Consider the following 15,961-nt stretch of genomic DNA (forward strand, 5'->3'; position numbering starts at 1 on the left):
GCTGTAAAATCAATATGTTCATCTCTCTGCTCAGAATCTTAAAAATGTTAATGATCAATTCAGCATTTTGGAAAATTTTATGAACAAAAAAAAATAACCTTATATTCATCCAAAATATTTTTATTTATCAGTTTTTATTAAAAATGTTGTAACTTTATCTATATGTATATTGTATCTATATGTATGTGTCTTATGTCCATTATTATTAATATTTATTATGCACTAATACATGATTGTATAAACTATAGTCTATACTCTATAGTAATAATTTCAAAAATGTCTGCTTCATAATAAGAGAATTTAACAATGAACCAATCGTGTGATGTACATGTATATATACATTTGTATTACGAGAATTATAATCGCATAATAAATAAAGTCCTTATAGATGACACAAATTTCGCTCTAGATCATACGCATAATGCCATAATACATGGTAAGTAGTTACTAGTTTGTTATGGAGTAGTGCGAGCTAATAGATCCAACGAGTTGCACGCTATGCTGGTTGTGAACAGTCGGATTGTAGACACCTTCACTAGTGGTGCAGTGTTTACGCGGTAACGGTCTTCATTTTATATTCCTCGCAAATAAGATTTATTTACGATTTTCGTATTTTTCATTATTTATTTTCTTCCACTTAGTGTATTTTATTTGTTTAATTTTAAATGTAAATTCTGGTCAGATATCACAATGACTTGTTCGGACAAGGGATATACTAGGATTAATATCCTTTCTACGTGTAGTAGATCGGTAGAAACTGCTAAACACAAACGAATTTTTATTTCAAAAAGGTAATAATAATTTTTAAATAGTTTTTTTTTAATTATATGAAAAGGTAGCATGTATAAAAATGTGTTTGTAAAAAATAATTAAACTAATAACAAGGAAAATGTATGTAAATTAATATAATTAGGGACCATTTTAATTAATGATACAGTTTTTTTAAATTTATTTATGACAGGATTTTTTTTTATTATTTTAATCCAAGCTTGAGAATATAGAAGAGAATAAAAAAATTAAAAAAAAAATTAGTATTGATTTAATTCATAAGTATTATAAGTAATACCAAAATTTTGAAAATAATAAATAAATAAATTTGCTATTATTGTATGAACGTTTAAGTTAGGTATAACGTTTAACTATCAAATCCAATCCACTTGTCGGTTTTCAACTATCCATGAATCGTGACCAAATGTATTAGAATGATCAGTTTGATAGACAATATTAATATCTATATTAAGTAATGAGTAAGTTCTATAGTTTTATTCAGTGTTTATTTTTTTTAATTTTCATGATTCTTGACAACATTATTATTTTGATTATTATTATTTATTCCATTATTATACCATAGCACATTATGGATTTAACGATTTATTATAATTTATTTATTAAACGACAATCAAGATTCAAGACAATATAATAAAGTAAACTGAAAATTGTGAACAGTTAATGTCTGTTGTAGGAATCTATTTTATACTCACATTTCTTACATAGACTTTTATTAGTATTAAGTTTTACAAGGATAAATGAAACAAGTTTTGAATACCTACCTACTATTTGTATTTTTAGAGTTTTATCACGCATTATGAGTTGTAAGCATTTTAAACTTAACTAAATTCTCCTAGAGTAAGTTCAAAACGGTATTTAAAGGATAATATTGGCTGAACTGCTTTAATCTTATCACTATTTTTAGACAAGGTTTATTTCATATTATAATTATTTTATTTATAAGAGTAACATTGGACATTTTTATGAGGAGGAAGCTTTATTTTATGTCAACGTTTCATTTACTTAACTTGTTAACCTGTGGTATCTATATTACAAAGTAATCACAGCTAAATGTTTATTTTATTATTTAAACCTCAATGGACGTAACTTGATAGAGTGTCTCCTTTGAAATAATATTCTGCCTATTTTCACTAAGCACACCCATCCCCATTTTCGCTTAATATAAACATTTATTCAAATTCGATTTTTGAAACGGTTAAGTAAAAATAAGGACCATACATATTTTTAAATAGATAGGTCGTAGGGATCTACTTAGATTTTCTATACCATTTATGAAATGTCCGGTGATAATACAATTATATTTTTTAATCAGAACCAACCTATTTTACTGTACATATTTTGGTTGATGATTTTTTTTGGAAATTTAGTATTTAGATGTATAAAATCAAAATTCGATTTAGTAATTATTAAAATCTAGATATTACGGGTAATATAGCGTCCTTAAAAATGTTTTTACAAAAGTATCAAATAGATATAATATTTCATCTAGTATTAGCTAATTAAACTTAGATAAATTTTACAAATTATAAAATGTTAACAGAATAATATTAAAAATTATAGTTTTAAAATCATTATATTTTCAAAACCTATTAATATGAACACAAGTTAAATAACTCAAAAGCTAATTTCTCGAATTTTGATTTAGATGCCTACATTAACATTTTTTTTTAAGTTACCACTCATCTCCTTAAAGGTTTACAGAAAAACTGAAATTCTTATTTGACATAAAAGTTAATAAGTTTAAAGTAGTCATATATTTCCATTACTCAATTGTTTAGATCCAAACTCCTATAAATCGAAAATGAGTATTTGATAATACGTTTCTAGTTATTACAAAATAATAAGGAAGCATTTCCCTATTTAACTTTAAGAGGGACGATGGCCTCTTCAACTCCTTCACCAGAAGTTTAGTTATCCCAATTGTTATTGTAAATTAATTTAAGAAAAATCAATATCTGGTTCATATATTTTGTTCAATGCTGTTGTAAAATTCTGCAATGATAAAATTAACTTTGCATTTTAATAAACAAAAAAAAGTGAAATGTCATCCAGTTATTATTGTTATCCTTAAAATATTATCTAATAGCATTGGCTCTTAATCACCTTTTTAACTGATTGTCCTATCTATGACAAAATAAGAATGATGTTCATATTTTCATAATATGATGTATATATATGTATTGTTTATTTTGAACAGAAATGTGTGTTCAAATAACATGTTATGTTAAGAAACATAGTAAGTATAAACATATTATATACCAGTTTCATTAATTTGTATTATTGATCATTGATGTCATGTTGAGAAATTATTACAAAAGGGATGAAGCAAGTTATAAGTTTAAGAATATTTTATGAATATGCTCTGTCACTTGCATGCTGGGTCATTTTTTTTGTTTGTTTTATTTAACCTTAGGTACTGTATTTTAACCATGAGTTTTGAGTTCGTAAACAACACAATACAGTGAACAATTCGATATATTTTTGTTTTCAGAACCAGCGAACTTGTGGCGCTAATGGCAATTTCGTCAACTTTATTTTTATTCTTGCACACCAGGGATCTACATACGCGACTTAGATCATTACAATCAGTTACAAATTCTGCATCAACATCAGGTAAATTGTAATTTTTGTAAAAAATAATTAAACTTTATAGGTATTTATCATTTAATAACTCACAAATCAAATACAATTATATTTAATTTGCATTCCTATGGTCGGTACCTCAATATTTTTTAGATTTAATTTTTATTTGAGTAGGTAATATATTTCTATATTCTTTAGATTAAACTAATATTTGAGTTACCTATTAGTCAATCCTTGATGTAAACAATTATACTTTAAACGTATAGAATAATAATATTTTTTTTTTGGAAATCACTTTTAAACTTGGCAGACGGTTTTATAAAAAATATAAAAAATAAACTCTGTATTTACTTATAAGCAAAGTTGTATTATTGCACACAATCCAGAAATCAATGAATTCGATCTGGTTACTGGTAAATTAAACAGCACAATCCATGTTGACCGTTTTAATGAATTAAGAATAAAAACTAAGCATTATTTTCAACAATTCCAGCTTATCAGATTTTATAAAATAATAAATAATAATTAATAGGGCTCGGATTTATATGTATTTATTTAACCAAAGTATGTATTTATACAACAAAAATATGTACATAAATATGTGCTAAAAAATGTATAATATATATTATCAAAAAACAAAATTATGTACATAAATATGTGCTAAAAAATTTATAATATGTATTGTCAAAAAAAAAAAATATTTTTATTAATTAAAATGAAATGTAATAAAAAAAAATATTTATCTAACTATCTAATTATTATGGTTACAATTAATAATAACATGCATTTTTAAATTTTCGAATTCGAAAGATCGCCGATTATGTCGTAAAATTGATTTATATCGACTGAAAGATCTCTCAACTTCGGCTGATGTTATAGGACTGTCAAAACTTGTCATTATCTTTATGAGGTCATAAATATCAAACATATATCGACAGTAGATTAGATTAAGTTTAAAAATTGGTATTATTTTGTACTTTTGGAAACATGGGCAAGTCTGTATTAATAAATAATAAATCGTAAATGAACAAATTATCGAAATATGTAGGAAAAATGGAATTATTGAGAAATATGTAAAAACATGTACTTATGGCAAAATATGTAAAAATATGTAAAATAAAATATAGTTCATTTTATTGGAAATCCCTTGAAACGAATTTATCACTTACCTAAATTAATTTATCAAGTCACAGTAAAAATATGTATTTACATATAAATCCGAGCCCTAATAATTAAAAATAGATATTTGTTGTAGGTATATGACTATTTAAGTATACAAATTAAAGTAGTTTAAAAGCTACAAATGAAGAAATTATTCTGAAATTATTATAATGGATACTACAAACAAGTTTATTTTTTAAACTCTTATGCAGTCTTACATTATACGTCTATACAATATATACGATTTAAAAAGTTTTTGTGAATTAAATTATAATACACCATCATTTTTACTAAATTATATTGTAAAATAAGTAATAACTTGTATGTACCTACGTGTTCAATTGAATGTAATAGTTACTAAACACTTTATAGGATTAACTGATTAAATCAGATTTCCGGTTTAAAACGACCAATAAATTGTGTAAAATCATGTCAATTACGGGAATTCAAAATTGTTAAAATGTCACTAATTTGTTTATTTTGAACCTTGCCGTGTAAAATGTACATTGTAAATATTTTGATAAATTTAAGAAAATATCTGTACAAAATAAAAATGAAATAAAAATATTGCGGCTTTGAAAATCTTATTAAATATTTATTTCAGAACGGGAAGTATTCCTAACCATAAGCTACTATATAGTCTCTTTTAATTAAGCTGTTAAATAGTCTTTTATATTTAAATTGTCATTAAAAATATTAATATATGTGTGTGTAAGTATAATGGGTAACAACGACAAATTCTTATAATAATAATTCAACTTAGGTACATAAATTCTTTACTTCAGACAATATTGTATTTTTATTTAAAGTCTATAGGTATAATATTATATCGTATAGATTATTAACAGTAAATATGTACGAGTTTAAACTTTGAAGGTACATTAATTTCATTTTTAATTCATAGTATTTTTTTTTTATTTTAAGCTTAAACATTTAAATATTTTTATTCTTGAATCAATATGACTAAAACGTGTTTACTATAAAAATAAGCATTTAAATACATTGGTCAATGTTTATTTTATTTAAAAATTGTTTATTACATTCTGCATACTTCCATAAAGTGCATTTTTCTAAATTTTAAATTAAACATATTTTCGTAATAAATTATTATAAATTATTTGTTGTCCGTGACAAACTTTTGTTCTCGTTTTTACTTTTGAGGTGGATACAATGACTCACGATTTATGTATAGAGTAGGTAAGTATATACAAAAAGACATTAAGCAATACGGCCACGTATGACGGACTAGCTTGACAAAAGATGACCGTTTTTGTTCTGTTTCCACTGGACGACTGACCATCATTAGTCGAGATCGTTGTTTTTAAAAGAAGTAATGTTACAAATATATATGTATGCACATCTTTATGGAACGGACACTATATGCCCCGTGCCCTACATTAAAACGACACGACATTTCATTATTTAAAAACTTTATTTTTGCTCCCGCCGACTATTCAAAACTGAGATTAAAAAACTAACTATACTTTCTCTTTGTAATCTTACCACGGGTGCAAGAATATAATAGTGTAATTAAAAATATAATAATAACTAATTGCTACAACTCTACAAGTGACTTTTTTTTGGGAAAAATTGTGTATTATTTTCACTATAATTTCACAAGTTACGTATACTTATTCTGTATTGTACTATTTGTACTTAAATTCAGTAACTTAACTTATAGGAAAATTCCAAAATCTCTGTTAAAAGATCAATGTAGGCTTACCGTTCCGTTGTACGATTTACGATTGCATGTGTGCAAAGTACGAATTTCACTGTTCACTCAAGTTCCATGATTTAAAATAATCTTGTTTTACCTACATCTTGAAGTACCTAGTTATCTAATTTTTATGTCACCGTAGAAGGTGTAATGGTTGAATTAATCATTACGTTTTACTATGGTTTTAAGTTTGGTGATAAATCAATATTTATTACTTATGTACAAAAATAGAATTTTTTACGATGTATAAATTAAAAATGTACCTACATTTTATTGGGTCTTTGGGTAAATGTTTTAGAAAAATTGAATACATAAACCTAATATAATTGTGAATATAGCCAGTATGTGGTAGGCATAAATATAATACATTATAATATATTATATGTGCACTATTGGAACTCATTTAGGTTTATAGATACTAAATTAGGTATATCGTATATGATATAAATGTATAGTGGTAAGTTGGTAGCTACCATATTAGGTACCTATTTAGCTGAATACATATTATGTACTATCTATGTATAAATACTACACTTTTCATCTTTAAAATCAGTAAAACTGCTTTTGTCTTCTACAGTACTGATATTGGTATAATTGCATTTTTAGAATGAGGTATCACATGTAGGTGCCTACCGCAGTACGAGTATAATGTACCTAACATATGTTTGGTTAATAACATAAATTTTATTTTAGATTCTGCAGTGAAAGCATATTCATTTTAAGTCATTCATTATTATGTTAATATATAATACGGATGAAAAATAAGCCGTGCTTTCATTTTGTAAAGTATTAACGCGAACCTTGTAAAAAATCGAACATATTTCCGAAAATTGTATAGAGAAAGTGAACAAATATTGCCATTGACCTTTACCTTTGACACGATAATGCCTCAAGGTAAAATTCAATATTCATATTATTGTATGTATTATAATATAATATTATTATATATTATTAACTTCAAATTAGGTAAACTTGACCAATGATGTATCGTGTATTGTGTAGACACATCTGATCTCAATAATGGACAGATGTCAGAGAAAACATGTTTTATAATTATATACGGATTCACTAATAATAATATTGTATACTCTACCATTATATTATCAAAATCAATTATATGGTATTTGATTAATCAAAACATGTAAATATAGACATTCATAGGAAAAAAAAATTATTTAGGAATATTCAATTTTATAAAACTAACGATTAACCTCCAAAAAATATGTAATGACTTCATTGTTTTTAAAAATAATTATAAACATATTTTAGTTTCTTATTTTCTAAAACCAATAGTGATATGAATACATAATATTATATACAACTAATTTAATAACCTTAAAAACAAAAATCAATTCGGCTTATATAAAAATATTGAGTATAAATTGAAAAGAAATTAATTTATTATAGGCAGGTACCTAATATTATTTTTTTAATGCTGCCATGCCTATAGTATTCTATACTATAATTAATTGAATGTTTAAACAAGGAAAACAAGACGTGTAATTTAATATTTAGTTTACATTTGTAAATCAAATTATTACTCATCTTATATATTATATTGTCCCAATAACATTTTATATATTTTTTTATAGTTGTATATTCAAGATTAAATCTAATGAAAGCATTTACATTCACTCTTTCTAAACTCAATGTAATGACCGTTTCGAAATAATAGCCCGGATTGTACACTTATATTGTATATACACAAATGTTTACAATATGTACATCGTTTCCTCTCTCTACCTATCTGAACTGAACCATTGAGTTGCTTACGTAGCCAAGTGGTCTACTCGAATTTGACGTTAAGATTATACCCACAACCTATTATGCTGTCATACCGTCACGTTTGAACAATACGATAGGCAGTAGTAGTACCGTGTTATATTTATTTACTACAAGAACATTATTAAAAAGTGTATTTGTTTTGAAGTCAAGAGAAAAATAAAATTGCAACATTATATTTCTATAAAGCATGCATGCCAATTGGTTAGAAATTTCAAATTAGAGATATATAAATAATTATAAATAGGTATACAGGTATACAACTATTGTTTTGAAGTACTCACTCACCTGGCTACCTACAAGTATTAGCTAAAGTATATTGTATACTGGTATATAGTTCTATATAGTGTATGTTACGATGGCTTGATGTATAATATATGAATATGACTATACCAAGATTTTCAAATTAAATAATGAAGGTACAATAAAAATTCTAAACTGTGTAGTATCTACTTACATTCTAAAATACTTGTTTAGTGTATTTTTATGTTACATACTTGTTTAGTAGGTATACCTACCTACCTACCTACTTATTTCTTCCGATATCAAACACTAGTACACTACAAACAATAATTTCCTCTTCAACAAATAGTTTTTTTGTAGCACGTATTAATACCTGTTTTGTCAAAGGCACTATTCTGATATTAAATATTTAAGTACTCAACTATTACGATCAAAGAATATAATTTTACGATTTCACCGACTTTCGTTGCACCGGTTTGCTTATCTTCAGATTGTAAAATCAGTTTTGGATTTGACTTATATTTCTATAAAATAATTACTATATTAACAATGTTTTTAATCTATGGTTGACGAATTCACAAGTAATTGATTTAAGTTATAACCTAAACGCATGCCTGCACCTAATATTATCGACTTGTCACTTGTTTAATTTTCAATGTGGGAAAAGATTAAATACTGAATTGAATAAAAAAAAAGTACACACAAGAAATGTGCAGTTCTAATCTGCTGTTAAGTACCTTTACTTAATATTTATATACATAACCTATATTGAAAAAGCAACAACGCTCCGTTTATAGTCATAATGTAAGCCTTATTATTGTACTTGTATATGAATTATTATAAAAATGAATGAGTCATTACAATTTACAAACGTTTGCGATTGAAATGTCTTTATAATTTTTATTTTTTGTTTATTTTTTATTGTTATAGTGTGAAATCAAAACATGTATTGTGTACAATTGATAGATTTTCTTTCAAGTTACATAGATATTGTAGTATATTATCTAATGATTGTGTGTATACAATATTACAATACACTAATACACTATATAGGTGTTTCGTGAACGCGTGTGGGTACTAGGTATCTATGTAATATCAGAATATCAATCGTATTGGAATTTACTGAGTTTTACTTTTTCGTAGGTACCTTCAAGTAAAATAATTGCTGTTCGATAAATTATAAAAGTTATACGTATTAAATTTAGATACATATTTTATTGTAAAATGATTGGAACTTGTGTATAAAGTTATGAAAAGTTTATAGAAAAGTTTGAACTACAAATATGTTTAATGTTTATAGTTTAGGTACTTAAACTAAAAAAATGAAAATGCATTTGTTTATTTTGTGTGTTGTAAATCAAAATAAAATATTTAGTCACCCTCCTTTCTTAGGTTCTTAAAAGTTAAATTATTTAATTCCATTAACTCTATTAATGATTTGATTCATGCATATATCATGAATCATAATAAATTAAATTCTACATATTATCATATCTTATTTTTGAAAGAAAAAAAAAACAAAAGTTTAGTTTCTAATACATTAGATTTTAATGATTTCCATGACAAATTATATTCATCCTTGATGTTTACAATTATATCTAGCTACTTATTGTTATGGTCAAATCATATACCTTCAAATTTGTATTTACAAATATCATATGAGAAATTAAATTGGCCGTAAAGAATACATAATTTCGTTAATAAGGGTACCTAACTAATTTTAATAATGAGTACAAAAACGTCAACTGTTGGTCACATTGTGTTTGGAAACTCCTTGTTTCATCTGACCTTTAAAATAAAGAATAATAAGTTTGGTGATATCTAATTTTTTGTCTAAGATTTAATTTATACTTTATAGTAGTTATTTTCAAATATATTCTCAATAATATGTCAGTTTTATAAATAATAATGTGCCTACATTGATACATGATTAATTGTTGATATTTTAGGCTCTAGACCAGGGGTGGCTCCTGAGACATGGTTGGGGGAGGGCTAAATCATAGTTTTCAGAAAACTGTTGATATTATACTAGGTTTTTTTGTAATTTTGTTTTTAACAATTTACAATTTTTTTCGAAATACGGGCTTGGAAGTTGATTATGGCCACTGGAGTCCTTCTTGGGACTATACTTTTATAGATATCAAGGTCGTACATATTATTATATTGTTTCAAACTTCAAAGAAATAAAATAAAATAAATCAATATGTTCTATTGATATTTCGTACATTTACTATATTTTATTAATAATTTATCATGATAATGCATAAAGTATATATATCATGATGCATTGAATATAATATAGCAGGAATCAGTAGTTATGCAATTATAGTTCACATTATGAATTACTATCTGAAAATTAATAATTACTTGGTAGGTATGTATCACTTTTAATCAAGTATTGAGTAACACAATGTACTATTGTAGGTATACAATACTATACATATTATAATTTATATAGGTATATTTTGTACATATAAATTATGATTTAGACGTAGTTATTGAAAATTATAATATTATAAAATACTTTAAGATATATAATATACATGTAATCTAGATATTTTGTTATCCTTAATATTTTTTTCCGATGGTATCGCAACTTGGGGATGAACAGTTTGCACAATACTTACCACCAAACTTCTAATTTCAATATTTAAATTATTGTAGTTATTATCACTTTACTTGTTCTATACAGTTAAAATATACCATTGGCATATTTTGTTTTATTTTTATAAGCACAATATTATTTAGTTTAAGTAGTAAAAGTGCTTACGTAGTACCTACGTATTTACCTACAAAAATATCTATCTTAATAAGAAACAAAAATAATTAACACTATATTATTATACCGATGTAGATGCTATATTACTTATACTATTATTACTATATACTGAATACAAACTTTTTGAAACAGTTACGTATGTAGGTATATACTTATGTTTATGAATCTAAAACGAACAATTGTTCTGATTCTCAAATCGAGAAAAAATCGACAGATTTTGAAGTAGACTTGTTATTATTTCTGCCACTATAGCGGTATTCCATATTATTAACTCAAATCGGAATTTGATTTTATAGGTAGTCCATTCAAAGATATTTTACGGTTAACCTGAATCCGTTTAGATCCAAATATCCAATAAATACCGTAAAAATATTCTCATATAATTACTTTAATTTTTGAATAAGTACCCGGTCTTAAACGAAAATATTTTTTTGAATTTGTATTCTGTTGTCATTCCCCTGGAAACCAGCATTGGAGGCTTATAAAAAATGTGATGATATGTTATTTGAATTTAATTCAACTTAATTTTCGAGTCAAGTGTCACTATAATGGGTGACTTCTTAATCATGGAACCTCAAAGCTATTGTTTTTTTCTCTCTATATATACTTATCTTGATATATTTCCGAAAATGGACGTAAACAATTTAATAAATATGCGCTTGCAAATTTCAAATGATATAGCTTTGATAGGATTAGGTTAAGGCATACAATTTAATGTATTTTATATTAGGGATGATGAGTTCCTAGTTTCCTACCAATCCTACCTATGGGTAGTAGTGGTAGTACCCAGTGGTTATCAAATACATCATGGTTGGATGCGCCGACAATTTAATTACAGGTATCACGGTAATTGTCAATTTGGAACATTTATAGGCCGACGATTTTGTTGTTGTTCTTCTTATTCCTCTAACTAGTAGTGTGGAAAACACGTAATTCTATATAGACCTTAATAATTTTAATGTAGCACGAAGTTATGGTACATGTGTATGATATCTAGTTGTATACTAAATGAGAAAAATAGTAAAAAATAATATGCAATTGTTGTGGCAAAAATGAATTATATTATTATAATAGTAATATAACATTCGTACATCAATCTCAATTGTATGAATTTCACGGTTTCGTAAGAATTAAAATCAAATTCACGTATATAACGGGATGTTAAAATGTTTGGACTTATTTGTGGTGTACTCGTCGTATACATAAAACAGGAAAATAATAATATGCATTAGAAGTTGGTACGTGTTTCTAACAAAATAATATTAAATAAGTGTGTATTTTTTTTTCTAGGTGATTCTACTGCAATGGAGAACGATATTGATAATTTCATCCAACATGACCAGGTAAAAATGTGTCTCGATAATATATAGAGGTCATTATAGTATATTATATTTTATAGGTGAAGAAGTATATTAAAATAATTACTGACGGTTATTTATCCAAATTTATGTAAAAATAGTACAACACAGTCAAAAGTTTAAAATTAAAATTGAAAACCCGGAAGAGGCTTCTTCTAAAACGTACCCAGTCCAAAATCTAGACGTACTTAATTAACGAATAAATACCTATGTACACCTTAAACCTAATCGTTATTAAACGTATGGATAAATTGTCTAATCATTCATAAAATACATTTATCTTGTATGTACGTTAGCAAACTAATTTCTACACTGTATTCATGAATAAAAGTAAAGTTGATGGTATTAGTGCTTATAACTTATAACTTTCTAAATGTCACAATGAATCAGCAGTAGATTATACGAATTGATTTGGTTTTAAATTTTAACCAAAGCATTTTATGTTTTACTCCTGATGTTTCTTCTTTATTTTAAATTGTATGTCTTAAACCATAATAAATTGTTTAACATTATACAAGCCATCAATTAAACTTAACTACATTTTCTACAATTGTTCAATACTTTTATTTGTAAATCTTAACATAGGTAGTTCTAATTTATATATCTGTTACAGTGTAAGATCACTGTATCACTATAATATCAGCAATAAATTATAAAATAAAGCAGTGTCCTTCGGACAAATAATATTATATTATCTTTCTTTCTTGGACTTTTGATAGTGTCAGTCGTGAGACAAGTAGAAACTTTTTAGACATACTGTTTTCTAACTTTTTTGCTTTCGACTTATTATTAAATCATTCCTCAATAATAGACGATTTGATATGTCTCACCCAGCCAGGGTGTTTCGAGGAAGTATCTAGTTCTCATACAGTCATATGCTTTATATGCGACACGCACACGATTTTACGCATTTTACGATATTGGCAACACGGTGATTTTCGCCTCAAACAATGACCTCCTGTAAAATCATTGAAACAATTTAATCACACTTAAGCCAAACTGCTGCGTGGGAAATAAATAAGGACAAATCCACTCAAATGATTTCCCCCTTCAGGAATCGTATAGGTAATGAATGTCCACCTGTTCAACAAAATAACAACTCCACTCGCCAATTAAATCATTAACGAAAGGCTTAGGTATAACCCCTGACAAAAGATTAACTTGGTCTCACCTTTCAAAAAAACTAATACGTAATCAAGTGAATACTCACATTCACCTGTACATCGGTCCGTCTTGAGACTTAAAATTAGCTTAATATACAAATCCATAATCAGTCATTCTGTTTGGGCGTACGAGGATCAAATATTATGTGTATCTGTCAAACCTTGGACATCATATTATTATATATGTCATAGCTTTCTAAACAATTATCTATTAAGACTTATTATTATTACGAGTATTTCATATGTGTAACAATAATGTCTTTGTTCGAATCCCTTCACTTATACTACTTCAGCAAATTAACCAGAAAAAGCTCATTATTAATATTTCACATAGAGCCGTTCACATAATTAATAAATACATACCTAATATAATATATTAAGTATCTCCTATCCAATTACTCACCAAGATATTTTCTGCTATTTCTAAAAATGAGTTCATAAGCTAATTTATAAACAAAATCTTTGTTTGATACCTACTGACAGTGTATACGGTTGCGGTATATATGGTTTCCTTTCAAACAACTCGTCATTTACATTTTTAATTATTACATATTATACTATTACTACTTACAGTTAATATTTTGACAGTATTTTTATTTTAAAATCTTTAAACGACCGTTAGGTACCTACTCATTATAACTCCAAACAGTTCTAATAGTAATATAAATTAATAATAACTTATAATTAATTTATTATGTTAGTTCCTATTTTTTGTGTAATCATGCAGTTGCAAAAAAAATGTTTTTGTGAAACTTAAATTAATCAATAGTCAAGTACCCAAAGAGAAAATTTAAAGAAATCTTGCTTTTTCTACTAGAAAAAAAAACAATATTTTTACGGAAATGAACAAGAACAAGACTAGTATAAATGAAGCAAACTCGTCTCTGTCTAAAACACATTCAATTATTGACTGCTGTAAAAAATACACCGTGAAAATGATGAATTGATTTTAGTAAAATTACTGAACATTCAGTACTTTCGTTCATTTTTTTTTTATGTTTTGTTATTGTACCTCCGCAAACCTATTCATTAAACTAAATTTCTATTATAAAGTTATTGAGGCAAAAAATATTAATTAAATATCTACCCATTATAAACATGTAATTTGCATTTTAAGCTTGTCGTGGTCAAGCTTTATAATTTGAAACTGTATAAAAATGTTAATGATATTTACTGTGAATTTCTTCATTGGAGTCTACATTAATTTATGTAGATTGTAGGTATACATCAAATATTGTATATATTTTGTATAGATTATGAACTGAACAGTCAATTTATACAATTTATAATGTGTAATATGCATAGACATTTTTTTCAAACAATTTTTCTTTTATTAGTCTTATATAAAATGCATGCTATAATAATATCTGTTTGTTCAGAAGTTGGAAGCATATTCTTTGAATAACACTGGTCATGCAAAAAAAGAGTTAATATTTTTCAACCGAGTGCCTAAAGTGGGCAGTCAGACGTTCATGGAGATATTGCGCTTGCTGTCTCTGAGAAATCAGTTTGTATTCTACCAAGATCATGTGCAAAGGGTCGAAACCATTCGACTGGCTGAAACTGAACAGGTGAATATGGTTCTCACGCACCCTACATGCGTATAATATATAAATGTAATAATAATAATAATATAATAAACGTTGGTGTTTATAAAAATGACACGAAAATTATGAAATTCCCTTTTATAATATTAACTGGGGCACAACGTTGACTACGAAAAATCGTGACTAATTCTGTTTTAATTACTGCATCCTCTGAAAAAAATGTGTACACGATACTTTTGTATTCTTATAAAAGAATTCTATTTATTATTTGTATTATTCATTGTTTCATTCAGAACATGTAAATACCTACTATTATATTATATCATTCAATTATATTTATTTCGATACGTGTAATAAAAATGATAAATGGAGCAGATACCTTCATTATATTAATATTATAAAATCAGTATACGGCTGTACGCCTATATTTATGCGTAAACATATTAAGGTTATTACTTATACATTATAAGGTTATAAAAAAAATGTTTTTATTTTGTAATTGTGCATTGAGTACACTATCACGTAAACGGAAATTTAAATGAAAATAATAATTAAATAGATTAATAAAAATAAGAATTGTAGTTTAAAAACATTCTATCTTTGAATAATGAATAATGATTAGGTGTCTACTCATTCAATTATGAATAATTTAAAATTAATAAAAACTATTAAAATAATATGCTTGCTAAATGCTGGCGTGTGTCCAGGCGTGATAAAGGTTTGTTTACAATACATAAATTATAATATATATTGATATCTAGAAAAAAACGTATGTATTTTATTAAATATAATATAGACTATAGAGTATAAATTATATAAGTAATACACTACTTATGTAG

At 25.9% G+C, this 15,961-nt stretch overlaps 1 protein-coding gene across 1 annotated transcript in view; it reads left to right on the forward strand.

The window, feature by feature from the left end:
• Positions 1-502: 502 nt before the first annotated feature.
• LOC111036974 (heparan sulfate 2-O-sulfotransferase pipe) overlaps positions 503-15,961 on the forward strand; it is a 31,059-nt gene continuing 15,600 nt past the window's right edge. The window contains exons 1-4 of the mRNA XM_022319310.1: positions 503-791; positions 3,281-3,402; positions 12,345-12,397; positions 14,955-15,146. Coding sequence (XP_022175002.1) covers positions 691-791; positions 3,281-3,402; positions 12,345-12,397; positions 14,955-15,146 — 468 coding nt within the window. The 5' untranslated portion in view covers positions 503-690. The remainder of the gene's footprint in view (positions 792-3,280; positions 3,403-12,344; positions 12,398-14,954; positions 15,147-15,961) is intronic.

This window comes from Myzus persicae, unplaced genomic scaffold (assembly GCF_001856785.1).
Source record: "Myzus persicae strain clone G006 unplaced genomic scaffold, MPER_G0061.0, whole genome shotgun sequence".
NCBI classification, from domain to species: Eukaryota; Metazoa; Arthropoda; class Insecta; order Hemiptera; family Aphididae; genus Myzus; species Myzus persicae.